The sequence below is a fragment of the Protomyctophum parallelum genome (genome assembly GCF_964188405.1).
Source record: "Protomyctophum parallelum genome assembly, chromosome: 2".
NCBI lineage: Eukaryota > Metazoa > Chordata > Actinopteri > Myctophiformes > Myctophidae > Protomyctophum > Protomyctophum parallelum.
Window position 1 is genome coordinate 54,410,302 of NC_139699.1, and position 21,281 is coordinate 54,431,582.

Here is a 21,281-nt window from a genome sequence, read left to right on the forward strand (position 1 = left end):
AAGCCCAGCATGGTGCTGCAGATAGCAGCAGTGGTGGAAAAAGTAAGTAAAAGTAGCAATACTGCAATTTAGAAGTACGTACCACAGGATGGCGGTGTTGGATTCTTTTTTAATGACATATCGTGTCATTTTAACCATGATAGATTCATTCAAAAACACCCAGGTAGTTTTTCTGGTGACTGATATTTTCCTTCCAATACGTGAGGGGGCTTGTTTTATCATTTACTGTTTTCATTTATTTTTAATATTTATATCTTAATTCCAGGAGTCCTCATTCTTTTCCAAAAACAATTTGGATGGAAGTTGAGGCATATACTATAGCCTATACCAACCAGTGTTGATGTGATCTGTGACAGCAAATTTAAATTAGTTTTAGTCATAGTCTCTTGAATAGTTTTCATGTAGTTTAGTCACATTTTAGTTTATGAGTTTAGTCGACAGTCGACTAAAGTCATAAACTAAAATCGTCGACTAAAAAGTCGACTGTCGACTAAATCTACAGTTGATTTATAGTCGTATTTTTGGTGGGCCTTGATGCCATCGTAATGACTGATTTTACACTTGCTAAACTGCGACGCGTTGTGAGCTTGTAGATCTGCTATTTTACTGGATCTCTTGTCCACTACTGGTCACTTAATCCAAAAAAAATTGTCTAGTTTTTATTTGTTGGACACATTCGGCAGTACATTCCCAGGCTTTATCGCCTCGTAAACTGGAGATAAAACTCAAATGAGGTTAATTGTAATGTTCACAATGTGTGGTGGGTACATCCATGTTCCAACTCGGTGATAACCGAGACACCTTTACATCCTGACAGCTAATACACCAGATATTGTGGTTGAGTCCAGAGATGTGTGCATTAGAGATAATAAATACCAACCACTCCTACATGCCACCTCAGAGCATGTGCTATAGGTGCAAACTATAATTTGGCCCTAGGGCATAGGCCTACGCACAGTTGTTGGAAGGTTCCAACAACTTGGGATGCCCAAAAAGTCTGGAAAAGTATTGTGGTGTCTCTGCTATAATTGCCATATGGTATTATATACATTCATCCTGTACATTCCTCAAAGCGTCTTTGTTTAACTCATCACGCTATAGGTTACATTCATCAAATGGGTGGTTTAGGCCCACTTATTACAATATAGGCATTTATTTGTTTTCCAATACTCTAAGTATAAGTGAAATATACCGTATACTATAAACATTCACAGCACCTGGAATATAGCATATATAGACATTCAGAGCACCTGAAATATAGAATCGACAGGACACTAATCTTTGCTGTAACCCTCAATGTTTGCTATTATTACATTGAAACCTTTCATGTTGCTCCCCATTCTGTGAGTCTGCTTCACCAACAATATAGTTGCAGTACATTTAGTTTAACTTTATACATGTAACCTAGTTGATTAAAAATTGTCTTCACGGTATGTAGACTGGGTACATTTCAAACGAAAGCACAAGTCAATACAAAAACATAAGCCAACATCCTGGTGTGGGGTATGTATTCAGATTGTCATTGTTCCCAACTTGCATTATTCTAAAGTATCGTCTAGTAATTAAATGAAGAAACAAAATATATCTTAACTTTGAATTAACCACTTCAGCCCTATATTTCATATAGTGAAAATCGCAGATCAGATGTGAGTGGAAAATGACTGATAGCTGGGAACCAGATAGCAACAGGTGTGGTTCCATTTGTACATTCAGAGTTATGGGGGTTATGTGGCCTAACATACAGCACCATGGGGGTGCTCCATCAGTCGGCCACCGATTTTCACTTCAAATGACTTGACCGGTGATTAGCAATTTACCCGATCCGGAAAAAAACGCTTCATTATACGTTTAATAATCGCTACTCTGTTCAATATTCTGTTTTGAAAATGCCAAATTGCATTGCAGTGAATTACGAGAGCAAATCACAACTTCCCCCGGCCGGGGGTGGGCGGAGTCACAGCTTGACGCTCTGATTACACGCCTTGGTGTCAGTGTATTGCGTCTCATGGGAGGCAGGGTTCTTCTGCTGCCGCTATATGCGCGCGCATGCTGTCGCTTATCAGTGTGACGTCGTCTGTTAAGGCGTCTGACACTGAAGGCCCCTAGGCCGTTATTTTTGGGAGCTTTTAAAACGGTACATGTGCGGATCTCCTCTCTCCTTCCTTATGGAACAAGCCAATGGAATGAGTTTAACGTTGTTTAATGCAATCAGATAGGACTTTTCTGTTTAGATGTAGGCCTATGTCAAGTCAGAAAGTAGTTTTTTGCCAGTCAGGATAGGCGTTCCCGCATAACTTCCGGGTATGATGATGATGTCACAAGCATTACCCATTACCCAAAAGTTTGGGTTGTCTGACCATTTATGGGTTATGCAGTAACATTTTAAATGCATATAAGGAAAGGATTTATTCACTAGTTGAGGCAAGGTGTTATGGAGTCGGTGTCAATACCGGCCCTATACTCTCATTTGTGTGTAGGGTAAGCAGTAGCCTATTTATTCCACAGTAGGCTATAACTAGCTGTGTATATGTTGTAATTGTGTCAATTTGAGAATTAAAGGACATAATGTATTTTTGTATTTAAAATATAGAAAATTGTATAGAAAATATTAGATCTGGTGACTGGTGAGGCCTTATACAGAGAAATTGTGATTTTAACATCTTGTTGAATCCCTTGATGGGAATAGCAAGAGACTTTGTTCAGGTGACATAAATGTGGTCTTATAACAACCAGGTTATTTGATACTCAAATGCATTCTTGTCATGTTCAGACTTACAAAAAACAGATGTTTAAGGTCTTGTCCCAATGGCAAGACACGCTCCATTAAAGGTCTTCCAAAGCTCTCTCGTATAGTTTCTGATTTAATTTAACGTTTCAGTGATTCAATCTTCTTGCCTGAGCCATGAAAATGCAAAATAAATTATATATATATAAAAGGGATAAAAACACAACAAGAGTCAGAATTTAGAAGCTGGAAATACCCACATTTTATTTTCTACTTTTTTTTGTGACTACAGAAATGCTGAAACATTTGAACACTGAAAAAAGCGAGAGGACATCATCACTTGCTTCTCAATTTTCTTTTTCTTTTCTTCTTTTGCTTAGCAATCACAACAGATGATATTGCACGGCACTGAGAGAGCAGTAGCAAAGCCTGGGTAACAGCGATGACAAATCAAAGTCATGACATGTGGAGTTAAATATCTGAGAGTAATACCAAATATATTGCCTCTCTTTCTTGCTCACATGTGCACGCACGCACGCACGCACGCACGCACGCACGCACACACACACACACACACACACACACACACACAGAGAGCACATTGAAGAAGCATTGTGACTGAAGGCAGTGGCCAAAAGAACAAGTGACAAGAGCTGACAAAGAGCACATGGCTGACAAGAGAAGAGCGATGCCATTTTTTATTCTGAAATGCGAGTGCAAGATGACCCAGTACTTGTAATCTGACCTAAAACGTCTATGACAACAAATAATGCTTGTTTATCAAAACCCTCCAAGCATCTTTGTATATTATATGAAATGCTGGGGGGACACCCCTCTCCATGGGGGAAGAAACTACGTCACCCCAGCATGCGATCCAGATGATTGTCATTGGCGTTGCAGTATTGTTTCCAGTAGACCTGTAGCCAAGCTACCCATCATATGGGAACTCCTCATATATGGACAATAAATGAACTGAGAAAGGCCAGTGTGAAGGGCGTGTGAGGTCAGTGTTACATCAGTTGTTGATCCATAACTTGAACAGCTTTCACTCCAGTGCTTCTCAAACGTTTGTAATTTCAAGGATCCCCAGTTTGGTGTAAAGCCTATACGTATCTCAGAGGCGGGTCCATGTGGTTCTATTCATACGGTCTCTGAGTTACAGACCTGTAAGGGCCCATTTGGTGCCTATAGCCATCAATAATTTAGCTGCGGACCCCTTGCAACCTCCCACAAGGACCCCTGGGGGTCCCCGGACCCCATTTTGAGAACCACCAATTGACGCTATGGCGAACGCATCAGTAACTATAGAGATGATATAGTCGTAAACATCTTTTCTATTCCCGTGAATCAACTCTGATGTAACCTGCCATTTCGGAGACCTTGGAGCCTTGTGGAGCACACTGTGCTGTCTGAATGATTTGGACACAGAGCTACTCCCAGCCCAGGCCTCGAATCAATTTAATCAAAGTAACAACTGTCACGCGAGTAACAAATAAAAGACACAAGTAACACAAAAACAGATTGACCTAATATATGGACAAACTCGAGCATACACACTGCACACAGCAGCAGGCATGCATGCAACATATGCACGCACGCGCACACACGCACACACACACACACTTGTCCTTGCACGCCTCAGTATTACTTTAAATTTGCTCTCACAAGCACTCAGACACACACACACACACACACACAAACACACACACATGCATGGGCACACACACGGGGGACGGGGCGTGCCGGACTTCCGCTGTCCAGGTGATTTTCCTTCAACCTGTCCCACACACACACACACACACATACTCAGGCACACCGAAATCCTTGGTTTAAGGTTGTTTTTGTTACTTTTTTTGCAGTTTTATTAGACTTTGCTCATAGTCATTACACGAGTATTGTACCAAAACAACAGATACTATAGATGGAGCTCGGCGGCGGCACCACGGCGAATTAAAAAGCGACACCGGCTCCGTGGCGCGGCCCCTGGCAGACCGGCTGCCCCAGCCTGCGCTCCACCCCACTCTGTGTGCAATGAGGCAGCAAAGTGTCGGGGACTCCATGCAGCCCTCATTTCAAATCGCTTCAGATTGTACATTATCGGAACAGGAGATTCCACACATGGTAGAGTAAGCTTGTCTACGAAGCCCTATACTTCAGTGGTTCTCAAATGTTTGTAAAATTTCCCGGACCCCCAGTTTGATAAGAAAAAAATATATATCTGGGACCCCCCCCCACCCCCAATCTATACTCTGTGAAGTCCTCAGTGTTAATTTTACTCTGAGAGTCTACACATTGAACCGTATATGGACCTGTTAGAGACCTCTATTTAACTCCTCAAGGACCCCTGGGGGTCCCCGGGCCCCACTTTGAGAACCACTGCCCTACGCCGTCTACATTCTATACCCGTGTGAATGGCAAATCAAACGACTCAATAAATCTACCTCACAAATGCCAGTGCTTTTCAACATCATACATATTTTTTTTTTCCTTTTCTTTTTTGGTTTGTTTTAAAAATCTTTGGATGTGCAGTAATACCCATAAAATAACTGTTATTTTAAAAAAGTCAAAAGAATAGAAAAAACACACACACGTACACACTGCTTGTTTTTTCTTGTTTTTTTCTTTGTTTTTTTTGCCAGCCTTTGGACAAAGTAGCTCCTGTATAACTTTGTCGCCGTTGGCAAATCAACTGTCTTGGTTTTCTGGCAGTGTTCAAAACACATTACTGAAGTGCCGGCTAATGCCAGATTGATGCTTTGTCATGTGACGGTGTTGCACGCAACACCGTCGTATGACTAAGTATAAATCAGGCTTAAGATTTTAGGTGAAGAAGAATACAAACTAGTCCTTGGTTCTATCTAAGCATGGGAAACAAGGCTGTAACAGAAAACTGTCATTTCTTTTGGTTTGTTTTCTCAAAAACCCTACTATATACAAATCTAGAGTTTCTACAAATGCATAAATTAAAGCAGTGGTTAAAAATACAAAAACAAAATGCAATTAAATTAAAACAGAAATCACAACACAGAAGTAGAGAAAAGGGAAAATATGAACACATTATCACAGCAGTTGGTTGTACCCTGTAAAAAACAATAGTCTACCTTCATTATATAATATTGGCATAACCCCAATGTCTGATAAAAAATACGCTTCTCCCTCCATCCTGCAAGTTTCAAAACCATAACCCTGAAACTTGTCCTCTGTAACTCCAAACAGAGCACATCCACCGAAAAACAAAACAAAAAAACAAAGGCAAAATAGATCATCATCACACAGCTCTTTTCTTTTTTTGGTTTGAAGTTATAATAATAACAAGTAACACACTAGTTTAAGTGCTCTGCCTCACAGATAGACGTCTCAACGCAGAACAACGAAAAGAGGAATTATTACTATGAGGTATTCAGAGACATTGGTAAAAGACATGCACGGCCAGAGTGCTGGGCCTTCCTACATGTGGGTGGGCAGATAGAGGAATTAAGAGTTTTCAAGGGGAGCAGACGGATGTTAGCTGGGATGGGTTGGGACGGGGGGTGGCGGGGAAGTAAAGCCTGACTTATACTTAGAAATGCAGACGCTATAACAGCAGCCGCAAAATTGTCGCAAATAGCCGATCTACAAGATAAGCAGACACTGATATAAGTTGGAGAATAAGTTAACCACGTTCAACTTGGTGTCCTTATTTTTGGGGTACATGCCAGTGTTAAGTGCAACACTGTGTGACAAAGTATAAGTCAGGCTTCAGTGGTCAAGCGTATAAGCGGAAAGGCAGAGGGGGAATCGAAGAACTTTGGTTTGTATTTGTATGGAACGACAAGCTTTGGTAAGTTCTCATTGCATGGTTGCGCTGGCGAAAGCACCACGGTGTGATGAAGACTTCCTCCTTGTTTTCTTCTTCAGTGGTGGCCCTTCTACAGGCTGAGGTATTCACAGAGTCAAAAGGTGAGAGGTCAACAGCGGTTTAACACTTTGGTTCAAGCAAGGCACTCTTCCTGGGAGTATGTTTTGTTTTTGTTTTTAAAACAAAGATTGCAACACGTCTGCTTCTATATAGTTTCAGGAACATGTCTGCCTAATGGTTACATCAACAAGTCTACTGCCCATGGCAGGAGAAATGTCGGACCTATTCCTTGGATTAACATCATCCACCTATAGATACACACTGAGAGGTGGGTTTTGGTCAAAATGAACTGGGGAAAACAGGAGAGGTAGTCCGATATATTGGATTGAACGATATACCGGTATATCGATATATTTGCATTTTGTGAAATATTGGGGTCGGCAACGGATAGTTTGTTTCAAAACAGATGATTATGCACATTGTTCATAGAAATTAAAATTCAAAATGTTTTCACATTTTGAATGTGTAAAAAAAGAAAGCACTTCTCTTAAATAGTCAGTAAGAGTGCTTAAAGTGCTTAAAATGTAAAATAGGGAAAACAATGACCATATCTGCCTAGAATGAAACATGCTGTGGACTGTGGAATCAGATGCATTGTTGGGGTGTGCAGACAGAGTTCACTACGTTTAAGACGGTTGATAATGTTTGGAGAACTTCCTGTTCTCCAAAATATTGGAATCGGGATCGGCCTTCATTATCGGGCTACCTCTGGAAAGCGCCGTGCACAACGTTGACCCCTGCTTGTACTGTAGATTCCCAATCTAACCATGTGTTGTTGAACAAGTGATGAAACAACAACAATGTCAGCCATTTCAGCTTTTGTATGTCTCCACTGTCAGCAGACTATAAAACAGTATGAAATATCAATGACGGGCACAAACATCGACAGGGGGGACAGTTAGCAAGTTAGCTGTATATATATGTAGCAGACAAGAGAAGAGGTACCCAGATAGACTCTGTGTATATCTATAGGTGAATCAGCACATCTGCCTATATTAGCTACATCAGCATGTCATTCTAAGGAGCCGTAATCTGAGCACACGATGAAGCGAGAGCACACATAGCAGGGGTTAGCATGAGTGGAATGCAGGCAAGGGAAGAAGGAGACAAGAAGATAGGATATAGAAGAAGAAAAAGGAGGGAGGGGGGGGGGGGGTCGTTTATATATATATCATCTAATAATAACACCACTCCTAGAGGCCGTGCACTGAGACAAAATCTTTGGTTATCTTTGGTATCATCAAAGTGATATAAATCACGTATGGAACTTGAGTGAGGTAGCATCTTTGGTTCACACTTTAAAAAACATCAGCAGGTCTTAACACATTTTTTTTTTTTTCGTTTGTTTTTGTTTCATCATCTTTTTTTTTTTTTGGTTTTTCTTTTGGGGACGTGAAGAAGCAGCTCTCTTCTCTTTCTCTCGCTGTCTTTGCCTTTAGCAGTGTTGTGTTTTCCGACGCGCACAGAGCTGCTAACCCTGCCCAGGGGAAGATGAGGGCCAGGGGGCCAGCTAATAATACCTAATTGCCTCTGTGCCCTGATGCCAGCCCTGTGTAGTGCTTTCTCCCTATAGCGCTGAAATGCATAGCTTCACCAAGATGAACCCATTCTGACCTGAGATCAGATTCATACGAGGTTTCCACCGGACACACACTGGTCTGATTAACCCCATTCTGACCTGAGATCAGATTTTAAAAAATGTCAGTCGCTCTTCGATTTTTCAAAAATAGCAGACCTACAAGCTCGTATCGCGCCACTCGGTGGCGCGATATGAGCTTGTAGATCTGCTATTTTTCAATAGCTAAAGCATAACATGATGCCAACACCAAAATGGGTGCCCGGTCAGAATGTGTTAACGGAATCAGGTATATGGGGGGGGGGGGGGGGGGGGGGAGGGGGTTGGATTGTTTGTCATCGTGGCGATGGCGGTGGGAGATACTTGTATACAGGTGAAGCTCATATTGCAGCCTAAAGCATGTTAAAGTGAATTGATGATTCAATGTCTGAAGCACAATGACGCAGAGATAATCAAACAGCTGTGAAGCAGAGTGGTGGTACAGTTTGTCAGGTCTCTGTCTGTCTCACAGTGTCTACATTGACGGACAACCGTTGATCGAACTAATCAATATAACCTATGATAAAAAAAAACAATTATCAATAATTGATTGTTTTATAAAATAATGGATTCATAATCTATCCTTATTTTGTCATTATAGGCAAAAGGTAAAATAAATAAATAAACAGGAATGCGATAATAGTGAAAATGGCAGATCCACATAGCTCACAAATGAGCGTAACAAACATTTCAAAAATAGTGGGAAACAGCTAAATCTTCAAGCTCACGACACGTCGCGATTCGTTGCGAGCATGTAGATCTGCTATTTTCACTATAGGCTATCGTGTGACACGTTCTATGAATCACAAAGGAAAGCATCTGCTATAGTTGCAGCCCTAAAAGAAATGGTCTATAAATGCAGCTTGTGTTTGCACCATCCCACTGCTATACAGAATGGATTTGTCTTTGGTCGGTATAGCTTGCTGCTGGCCCGTTCAACACTGATGAAGCTACACTGACAAAGTGATACTTCTTAAGCATGAGAGGTGCATATCAAGGATTGAGAATGTAGTAGAACATTCACTGCCTGTGATGATGACGACAATGCTGTCCAAACGTTGGTTCTTAATTAAGTGCTCCACTTGCGTCAAGTATGGGGGCTGCTCTTTCACTCTTCCAATGACTTTATTTCTTTCTCCTTTCAGCACCTCTCCAATCAAAGTATGCATCAATCAAAAGGTTAGCATTTTCTGTGCTGATGGCAAAGGTCTAACTGGGATATCCCATTCATTTGAAGCATTTTTTTTAAGGCAACGGTCGTTAATATTTCGAGGGCCATTTAATATTATATTGCCGTTTGCAGAGGACATGATTTTTTTTTTATTAGGACGTTAAAAGTTTTTATGAGCCAAGTTATAATTCATTCTCTTGTTCTTTGTGTCTAACTAACAGTCTCTTTTTTTGAGGGTAAGGTTGCTAAATTAGGTACAAAATACTACATATAATCAAATAGAAATTATACTTCATCTTTGGCTACAACACTTCATATGATACTATGTTACATACCGGTAGTTTGAGGTCTAAGTTGCAGGAGAGGCTTTGGAACGTAGAAGGCTTTGGCATTATCCCATTTTGGGCGGGAACCCCTTTTGGTGTTAGCATCATGTTATGCTTTAGCTATTGAAAAATAGCAGACCTACTTGTAGGTCTGCTATTTTTTTTAAATCGAAGAACGACTGACATAGGTCAGGTCAGAATGGGCTGTAATATTATGTGACGTTTCAGCGTGTTTGAAAGAAAGCACTACAGTGTGGGTTGAGGTAAGGGTTCGGGTCTGGTTTTAGGGTCAGGGTTGGGTTTGGGTTAGCAGTCCACTATGAGCATGTCTTGCCTGTCTGCAGCACTTGATAGACAGACAGACAGTCAGACAGACAGAAGACAGATAGACAGACCGTTCTCACACACACACACACACACACACACACACACACACACACACACACACACACACACACACACACACACACACACACACACACACACACACACAGATAAGACAGGTAACACAAGACAAGTCCACCAATCCAAAAAAAAGGCTGCACAACATTCCAGTCGCTCTCGTGGGATTTCTCTTTGAAGCTGATTGGCCAATCCCACTGGAGCTCCTCCTTCTGGGCTGTTGTCAAAGTTGTGTGGGCGGCTGCAGGACACACCAATGATAGGCTGATTAAACCTCCATTCAGAGACTCGTCATCCGACCAACCAATCAGATTAAAGATAAGGACGGCGAATGATAGGTTGATATCGGGGGGAGGATGTTCGAAGTTAAAGCTGTGAGACCAGTGATAGGGAAGGGACATCTAAATGTTTTCTGCTGCATTGTCAGACATAAATGTGTCGCCGAATAAACATTTTAAAGCAGGTTCAAAGAAGTCTTTGGTTTTGTTTTTGTTTTCGTCATCTTTGGATACTATAAATATCAGTATAAGTACAGGTTTTAAGGGCAAAACGTTGCTTCAAGGTTCTCTTTTAAGTTTCTCTTTAGTATCTCTACGTTTTAAAGCTTTTCCACCGAGGTTGAGTCAGTCAGTCAGACAGACTTGACAGTCTGTCGTCAGGCTTTGGTACAGGCGTTGGGGCCGGAGTTGGCCGGGTGGCCGGACCCGTCGTCCAGCCACTTGTCGAGGCTCCGGCGCCGCGCGTTCATGAAGAAGTTGCTGACCGTGGTGAGCTCCAGGCCGAGCTGCTGGGCGATGGTGATCTGCAGCTCCTTGGACGGACGCTTGTTCTCCTTGAAGATGGCGTGGAGCGTCCGCCGCTGCACGTCCGTGAACACCAGGCGAGGCTTCTTGGACAGGCCGCCGCGTTCGCCCCTCCCCCCGCCGCCGTGGTCCTGTTCCTTGCGCTTGCACGCTGGACAGGAGGGATGGGGACAGAGAGAGAAATGGAGAGAGATACCGAGAGTTAGCCAGACTTACAAATAAAAGCAGAGCTCACGCTGTAGCATTTTCCAGTGCTTTAAAGGGACACTTCACCATTTTTCCAAAAGAATATATGTTAATGATGTTCAGAAGATTTAGAACAGTTTCCTGGGGGTCTTTGTGTGTGTAATATATGGTTTTATATATTTTAGATTTTAGCAGTGAGCCCAGTGTCTCTGATGTCATCGACACTGGGCTAACTTCCTTCCGGGACGACAATTCCCATAATGCTTTGGTGCACTGCTCCTCCTTGTGGATAGGGGGAGGGCTGTCTTACTGAGACAACATGTAGTCCAGGAAGTAAGTGAGCCCAGTGTCCATGACATCAGAGACACTGGGCTCAATGCTAAAAATCTAAACTATCTAAAACCACATATTACACACATAAAGACCCCCAGGAAGGTGTTCTAAATCTTCTAAACGTCATTAACATATTATATTGTTTTGCAAAAAGGGTGAAGTGTCCCTTTAAAAGAATATTTCACTCCCAAGATGGCTCATTTACTTACCCTGTGGTGGCTTGAATACTCAAATAATTTGTGTTTGTAACTCACATCCCTTTACTGTGAATGAAGAATCCAAACATGGAGAGAATACGGTTGAAAATGAGAGAATTGGAATAAAATAGGGATCTTTGTTCATTTTATGAACTCCAAAACAATGCTCACAGTGTGTGTCCTTTATCCAGTCATACAGTATATGCTTGGTAAAGTTGGTACTATTTCAAAACATCGCTTTTAAGCTGAAAATGAACAGGCCTGTTGGGTTCAACGGGAGCTCAAGTCACATGCATGTGCCTTCCAGGCATGTGCATCATTGGTGCATGAGACAATTTAACCCGGAAGTGTTTTAACATATTTGACGTTTCTGCGGAAAAAGTCCTGTGTTGGAAATACTAAATACACGGACTGGATACAAGACACTTGAGATGACACTGTGAGTTTATAAATGGATTTTTCTTTCTTAAATTTTGACTTTCCAATTCTCTCCTTTTTCAATTCTCTTTTGATGGATTCTTCATTCATTGTAAAGATATGTGACACAAAGCAATTATCATTGTATTAAGCCATCATAGGGTGAGTAAATGATAGCAAACGTCATTTTAAGGGTGACGTATTTTAAAAAAATATTACAAACTAGTCCATCCATCTTTCTTAAAAATAATAAAATTATTTAAAATTAGGAAAGTTCAACACAACTGCTTCTACATAAGCGGTTGTCTGGGTATGAAGAATCATGAGTAGAGGACTTTGCTAGTTGTACATTTATGTAATGTACTTGGTATAATATCGACCTATAAATGTACATTGTAAATTATTAGCATTCAAAACCAGCCATAATCATAAATGTATAGCATTCAAAACCAGCCATAATCATAGTTTCATAGAGCATTCATTATAACCATAAAGGTATATCATTCGAAACCAGCCATAATCATAAGTTAATAGCATTCAAAGCCAACAATAATCATAATTGTATAGCATTCAAAACCAGCCATAATCATAATGCACTGGAAGCCTTTCTACTTGTTAAATATGAACTGAACTTATATGTACATGAATCATATAAGTATCCTTGTATATATAGTTTTTCCCACTCCTTGCAACACAGATGTGCTAGTACTATATATTGTATTATAACATACTCCATAGACATAGAGACTGGTTACAGCCATAATTGCAATACAAGCATTGCCATTTGGCAAACAAAGAAACTGTGATAGAAAATGTATTACTGAGCAATTGACTGAATGTGTGCACATTCATTTACAATGCAAATATCTTGGTTATCCTGGTGAGTTGCATTTTGATAGAGCACAAGAGCACAAATAAGCAATCTACAAGCTCACATCGGGTTATGTCACAAATGCGCTGTGAGCTATAGATCCGCCCAATTAACATTTTTGAGCGGTGCACACACTGCTCCTTTAAATGGCCATGTGTGTCCCTGTGTCCGTCTGACTGTGCCTATGTCTGTCCGTTTAGAGTCGGTTAACCCCTTGCGACCTATTGACCTCTGCAGATGCTGGGCCGTTCACACTAAGCACTCACCCATTGACCCCCCCCCCCCCCCCCCCCCCCCCCCACACACACACACACACACACACACACACACACACACACACAGTATACTATAACAATAGTATACTGTAGTTGCACCGCTCAGTTCGCACAGGTGTAATTTCTTTACTTTCCCTCTCCTTTCCAGCTGCCATCCATTGTGGGGTTTGGCTACATACGTTCTATCTCAGTGTTATCAATCATTCTTCATGTTAAATTAAAATGTATTTGGCTGTAGACTTCCAAGTATGTTGTGCCAGGAACCCCCCCCCCCCCCCCCCCCCCCCCCCCCACATATAAGGTTTGTCGGGTTTGTGTTATTAAAATTCAAGATCATTGTATGCACACAGACACGGTATCCGAGAAAAAGAAGAAAAAAAGGTATTTTGGGATACACTGTTGATGTGCACCTATAATGAACCTGATGTCCTTGTGCTACCTACTAGGGCCCTTGAACTTTAGATGTTTTCAAATGCTATCTTCTTTGTCCCTGGCAAAAACAACAAGACCACTGGCTAGACTTGCAAGCATGCACGCCCACACGCACGCACGCGCGCACACACACACACACAGATGCACGCACGCACGCACGCGCACGCACGCACGCACACACGCACACATGCACACATGCATACTCTATCCAGGCTCTGACTCTTCAGGTTAGTCTTCTTTATACAAATTTTAATTTACTCAAGTACTGTCCTTGTGTACATTTCTATTTAATTTTTTACTTCCCTGGAGTCGTTCCAATTTTCAGTACTTTTACCTCTACTCCACTACATCTCAGTGTCATATATTGTACTTTTACTCCACTACAATTATTTGAAAACATTATTTATTATATAGTTACTAGTTACTTTATAGATTTTTATTATTATGACAAAACATACAGTAACCACTTCAACCCTATACATTTTTGGCCATTTGGAAATGGCCGATCTACAAGCTCACAATGTGTCGCGAAGACTCGCGATGTGACGCATTGTGAGCTTGTAGATCTGCTATTTTCAAAATATCTTTATACATTTGAAAACTTGTGAAAGGGGACATTCTGCACAATGACTACTTTTACTTTTGTTACTTTAAGTACATTTTGATGCCAATACTTTTGTACTTTTACTCAAGTACATTTTTAATTCAGGAGAATTCAGGAGTAAAACATTTGAGTACATTTCCCATCACTGCTTGTAACATACAACAGTATTTACATGGTGGTGGTACCACGGTGGTACCACCACTACTATTTTATATCTGCGAATATACAAATGGAACCAAACTATATTCTCAAATATAAATGAACATTGATGACTTTACTGTTAGCACAACAGGCCTTTACTGCTCTAGCCTAGCTCTTTGAAGACCACTGTTAAATGAGCAACATAGTCTAAACATCAGTCTACCAAACTGTGCATGTGCATTCTGCCAAGCCAATCTATGCACAACATGAAATCAATCAATCAATCAATCAATCAATCAATCAATCAATCAAAATGTGTATTTATGAAAGTCCAACTGTCCAAAACGCTGCACCAATAAGGGAAAAAACTACGAAAACATAAATCTGTCAAATTAAACAAACTGTCAGGGAGTTGAGTGTAACATTGTTGAGAATGTGTTGTATTGCAGATACGGGGTACATTAAAATTCAGTGTCCTGAATCTGATAACATCTTAAGAATGGAGGTATATATACCCTGTCCTGGATAACATCTTAGTGTTGGAGGCATAAGGCCTATATATATCACGGTTCATCTCAGTTTAAGTGCTTATGGAAACATGACAGGGATATTTGGTACACACAGGCTTCATTATGAAATGAACTGCTCTCTATAGCCTACTTAGTGAAACGGCTGGCTCTGTACTTGGTCTGCTTTTGTTTCCTTCACCAAATGATTTGCTGAATAGGTGGCGTTGGGGTTCAATTAGCCTCGGAAACTACAGGGTTCAAGTGGTAAAAGGGCACTTGCCCTAACCTCGACGATGCAAAGGCTCAACTTATGTAGCCTAACAGTTAGGCTACATAAGTTTATGGACATATGTAAATTAGCCTAACTTACATAGCATTTCATGTAGACATAGCATGACTCTCTAGTGTATATACGCATAGTTTCATAGTTATTCCACTGTTAGGTTCTTAGCTGATATGTATGATTAATGATGACTACTTTTATGTATATGATGTATTACCATGTTTTTTGTCTTGCTTAAATCACTCTGGATTAGGAGCGCCTGCCAAATGCCTAAATTGTAAATGAAAAGACCACTGTCCGTGGTGCTGAAACCAACAACACACGCAGTTTAACGATAAGCCGAAGGATTTGGCTTGTTCATTTACCGAAAGGACGACTACTAAAAAATAAATCCATTTGATTTTAATAGCAAACCGCTCTGCAGCTGTTTTTTCCCCCGGCTACAGTATTCTACACAATAGAGTATAAGACAGTTTCGCAGTAAGACAATTCAAAGAGTAACCAGCTGGGGGCAGCAGTGGACTGTTAGAAAACAGATTGACACACACACACACACACACACACACACACACACACACACACACACACGCACACACGCACACGCACACGCACACACACACTTGACCTGTTAGCCTGGCCCATCATTCCTCCTCTCATGCAGGCCAGAGTTTGCTGTTAAATCCTCAGGCAATAATAATAATACAGCCACTGAAGACAGATCCATAAATTAACACTACAATGCACTTGTGGTTAAATAAAATAAAAAATAAAAACCTCAAACGGCACCATTTCTCAATTGCTATGAAAATATGGTTGTTAAAAAGCAAATACTATAGGCTATACTAACACAAATTAATTAAAAAAGATATATCACACCCGAAGTGAGGGGCGCTCTTATCACCATACATCGTCTTATTCCGGACAATTACAATTTGCGTCCTCACTTTCGTCATCAATGTTTGTGTTACGCAATGTTTGTGTTTACACAAACACTCAAAATTGTCCATTCATTGTCAATGGCATTTCATTTTTGTGTTAGGACAAAATTTGGGTTACACACACCAAAAGCAAAAACAATTATAACATTGCACACACACACACACACACACACACACACACACACACACACACACACACACACACACACACACACACACACACACACACACACACACACACACACACACACACACGCATCCATACATACATACATGGGGTGGGTGGCCATAGCTGAGTGGTCAGTGAGCCCGCCTGGGCAGCCAGAGGCCCTGCAGGGTGTCGCAGGTTAGATTCCAGGCCGGGCCAGCAATGTGTCGATGTGTGTCCCTGAGCAAGACTCTTAACCTCTAACTGCTCCTGGCTGCTCACTGCGCCTATAGTGATTATATTGGAAATGCATAGGATTGATTTGGGGTAAATGCATGGGGACAAATGTCAAGTGTATACATACTGTATATTCATGAGTTTCATGTGTAGTCCTATACACCTGCCATGTTGTGCATGGACCAACACAGGTGTTTCAATTTGTCTGACTGGCGTATACAACATTAGTTATATATGCCGGTCAGACAAATTGAAACACCACATGTGTTGGTCCCCAACATGGCATGTATATGACTATATTCGAAACTCATGAATACAGTGATAAAACATGCACGCACGCACGCACACACACACACACACACACACACACACACACACACACACACACACACACACACACACACACACACACACACACACACACACACAAACATAGTATTATTATACATAGCCTGGTTATACAAACAAGCTATACAATGCAATCAGTGGCATATCCTCATGACCATAAATGAGTGGGCGTGCGTGCGTGCGTGTGTGTGTGTGTGTGTGTGTGTGTGTGTGTGTGTGTGTGTGTGTGTGTGTGTGTGTGTGTGTGTGTGTGTGTGTGTGTGTGTGTCCAGTGCTGGTAAACATTAACAGAGAGAAGGGGCTCCTCTACTCATGTGTCGGCTGCTCGTTATAAATCAGTCTGAAGGCCACCGCAGACAGAAGACAGAGCCACTGCACTGCACATGCCAGCCAGCGGTGCCAGGTTTCGCGAGAGAAACAAGCAACCACAACAAGCCAGCCCTTCGCCCTTCATGCTGTTATGTGCATACACATACTTAGGCTATTGGAAAATAGCAGATCTACAAGCTCGCAATGTGTCGCTTCGCGATGCGTTGTGAGCTTGTAGATCTTCTATTTACAAAATAATAACCTTGGAAGACATTTTGAACATTTTGAATATTTGTTTTTACATTTAAACACACATTTTGTATGGGGGGGCCCACAGACAGATATATATAATGATGCACTGATCTGTTGGCACTATTAATTTCGTTGTACTCGTTACAATGACAATAAAGATCTATCTATCTATCTAATTTGGGGGTCGTTGTCTAGAAAATGAAACCCTGGTTTAAAGGACAAATATTGTACAAGCTACTTTACAGAAAAACAAGCCTAAAGTTGCTTCTAATAAACAGACATGGCAACGCTGCACTGTCTGCCTGCCAGGCTGCACATATACAGGTACAGGTAGCCAGTGGTGGACATAGTAGTCTATATCCTTGTTGTCGGGCAGCAATACCTCGTATCTCCATATTCTAACTTTGCTTGTTTCTTCGAAAATTAACGACTTGATCATATACACTGTGTCACACAAAAGTATCAAAAGTATAGATCCACAAGCTCGAATGCACGTTTTGAGCGTAGATTTGCAATTTATTTATTTGAAAAGTAACAGTTTATGGACATATGAGGTTTCCACCCGACAGAGACGACTTATAAGAAAATAGCCTATAATCTATTATAATTATATTCAAAAGATTATACATGTTCTCTTTAATATCAGTGCATGCAACAGTGTGAGATTGTAGATCTGCTATTTTCTCTCGAGCTTAAATGGTTGATTCTATATTGTAAGTTTGGTTCCCAGGAGTCCCTTCTAGAAATGTATAGTGAAGTTATAACTTATAGGCTATATTTCTATTTCAAATATATATTTGAAATTTCGAAAAATGTACAAGACTATAATACTGTGCTAAATGCATTTATAGTTTACTGTCCAGCATGCACTATGCCAACCCAGTGTTTCCCAGGATCAGTGAAACAACAACAGCCTTCTTATCAGCCTAACCTAATCACACACACACACACACACACACACACACACAACACACACACACACACACACACACACACACACACACACACACACACACACACACACACACACACACACACACACACACACAGGGGACAGAGCTCTCTCTCTGCTGCTCCCTGCTAATCATTACAAACGCACAGATAGCATGCAAGCATGATGCACGCTTCTCTCATGGTTTCATAATCTCAGTCTCACAGAGCAAAGAAGAACACATGCATGTCAGCATGTGTGTGTGTGTGTGTGTGTGTGTGTGTGTGTGTGTTTTTTTTATTTTTATATATATATATAAATATATTTACCATGTATGTAGATTTCATATTTTCATATAGGCCATGAAATAAGCCATGTGTTTTTGTTGTTTACTTGAAATTAAGTTATGTATAATTTAACATTATATTTCTTCAATTGTATTGTTGGAGAATCGAAATATACATGCGTTTTATTCCTGGCTTGAATCACCTGCCTTGACTAAGCTATTGTGTCTATTTAAAAATACTCTCCTATTCTATATTCCTATTCTATTACCATGTGAAAAATGCAATTTTCTTTCATATTCCCATAAGCTAGGTAATTGAATACGTGGGAAAAGTTGAGATGGCCTAAGATTAATTTCAGAGGCCTAAAATCAATAGGTATATCACTTCTACTTCAGCAGGCGATCACATATCTAGTTCACCAAGGAGGCAACGGGTCGATAAAATGGCGCTCACTCCGTTTTTTATATTAATTTAGATTTTAACTGTAAATTCCACCCTCCCCCTCCTGTCTAAATTATTCATGACAAATTCCAACAAAAATCAGTGTTTGAATATTTCTATTTTGAATATCTCGTCCCTCTTTGGCCTATTTCTGACCAAATAATGACAAAGTAAATACAATATGATAATACAGGATGGATACATGCAATTTCCGTCGGTCTTGGGTGGGCAACGTTTGGGGCCTATTTTTAATAGTGGCTGACAATGAAAACATAATTCAAAAATAGCATTTCACATTGATTGATCAAAACTCAATCTAACGGCAATGCGACGACACACTCACTGTGGCGATAATAACATGCATATAATGCTAACATTTTTTTCAAACTCGTCTCAGTCGCATAATCTGTATTAGTCTAAAACGGATTTGTCTTTATCTCACTCTCTCTCTCTCTCTCTCTCTCTCTCTCACACACACACACACACACACACACACACACACACACACACACACACACACACACACACACACACACACACACACACACACACACACACACACACACGGCACAGCAGATGGGGGAAAACATGCAGAAAAATAATCAATCGAGATTACACACACTTTCCACGCGGCCTCACTTTTTCACGAGTTAAGACATTGATTGGAGGAGGACAAAAAAAAGAAGGAAAACAGGCTATAATCTTTGAACCCCGCGGTGGGTGAGTGTGGTCGAACGGATTGGCCCTTGTTGGCGCTCTGATTGACTCACGTGCACCTCAGGGACAAATTAATAGTGGCCTATATCAGTTAATTGGACAGACGCTGCATGGCCGGGGCCCGTCGACTTCTATTCCCACGTTTAGCACAAGGACACGGTCGGCATCACAATTATGTTTTTATTTCAAAATCCGTATTATTCTATACTATTCCATTGGACCCCCTTGCTACAGTAATTCTAATCTATTATTACATTACATTCTAGTCGTAGGATAGGCCTATCGATGTATTATTATTATACGCCAAATCGAATTGATCTCGGCGCAAATGCCAATGATTTATCCAAAATAGGCTATATGGCACATGCAGACAGGCCTGAGCTCTCAGCAAATGATGAGTGATTACATGACCAGCCTACTTGACATTTGAAATGACTTTTTCACACACACACACACACACACACACACACACACACACACACACACACACACACACACACACACACACACACACACACACACACACACACACACACACACACACGATGTTGTTACCCCCCCCCCCCCCCCTCTCTCTGTTTACAACGAGGGCGCGACATTAAAAAGCTGATCAGATCCATCGACACCAAAATAAACACCCATTCCTAACGATCCCTGCTGGCCGAGGGATCAACTTACGCACACAGTCCCGCGCGGTCGATATTTTGAGGTAAAATGACATGATGAGCACAAGTTGTTTCACAAAAGCTAAGTCAGTGTCGATGACAGACAGACATTAAAGACTATACAGGCCCATCAGTATTCCTATTTATATGAATAGATTGTATCGGCCAGTTCTCAGAGTGGGTGCCCGCATGGAACCGCGGCCAATAAAAGCTATTGATATCAGCAGCATCATAATCACAAATGAACCAGGGACAAAAGAGCAAACACAACAACAAGTTAACAACAACAACAACAACAACAACAGGGCACTGAAGAAGACATACAAAAAAAGATGGAAATAATTTATAAAACGGTGCATTACCGAGGCTTCGCTCACCTGCGAGCCTGAGCGCACTCATGCGCTGGAACTCAGGCTCCTGCAGCCACTTCCACATGCGTCGGAACGTCTCCCGGCCGGACTTGAGCTTGGACCAGGGCTTGGGGTTCCGCAGCAGGTCGGAGAGCGTGCCCTGCGAGCGACACAGGACCCGCTGAGCGAAGATGGCCTGCGGGATGCTGTAGCGCTTCAGCTCCGTGGTGATCCTCTGCGCCACCTCTTTGGTGTTCACCTCCTCCATCTGCCCCCCGGAGGAAAGGCCACCACCTCCGCCCCCGCCGACGCCCCCTCCTTGTTGCCCGGGTCCCGACGCCTGTTCCCGGCCGCCGCTCCCGAGGCCCTGCTGCCCCCCGTGGACCCCTTGCACGGCGCCCAGGTGCGCGGCGGCGGCGTGCGGGTGGTGATGGTGGTGGTGGTGGAGGCCGTTGAGCTGCACCATGCCC

At 41.6% G+C, this 21,281-nt stretch overlaps 1 protein-coding gene across 1 annotated transcript in view; it reads right to left on the reverse strand.

Moving 5' to 3' along the window:
* Nucleotides 1-10,792: 10,792 nt before the first annotated feature.
* onecut1 (one cut homeobox 1) overlaps nucleotides 10,793-21,281 on the reverse strand; it is a gene marked incomplete at both ends in the record, with an annotated part of 11,235 nt that continues 746 nt past the window's right edge. Inside the window, 2 exons of the mRNA XM_083759116.1 lie at nucleotides 10,793-11,091; nucleotides 20,839-21,281. The exon at nucleotides 20,839-21,281 is cut by the window's right edge and continues 746 nt beyond it. Of these exons, the coding sequence (XP_083615242.1) occupies nucleotides 10,793-11,091; nucleotides 20,839-21,281 (742 nt within the window). The remainder of the gene's footprint in view (nucleotides 11,092-20,838) is intronic.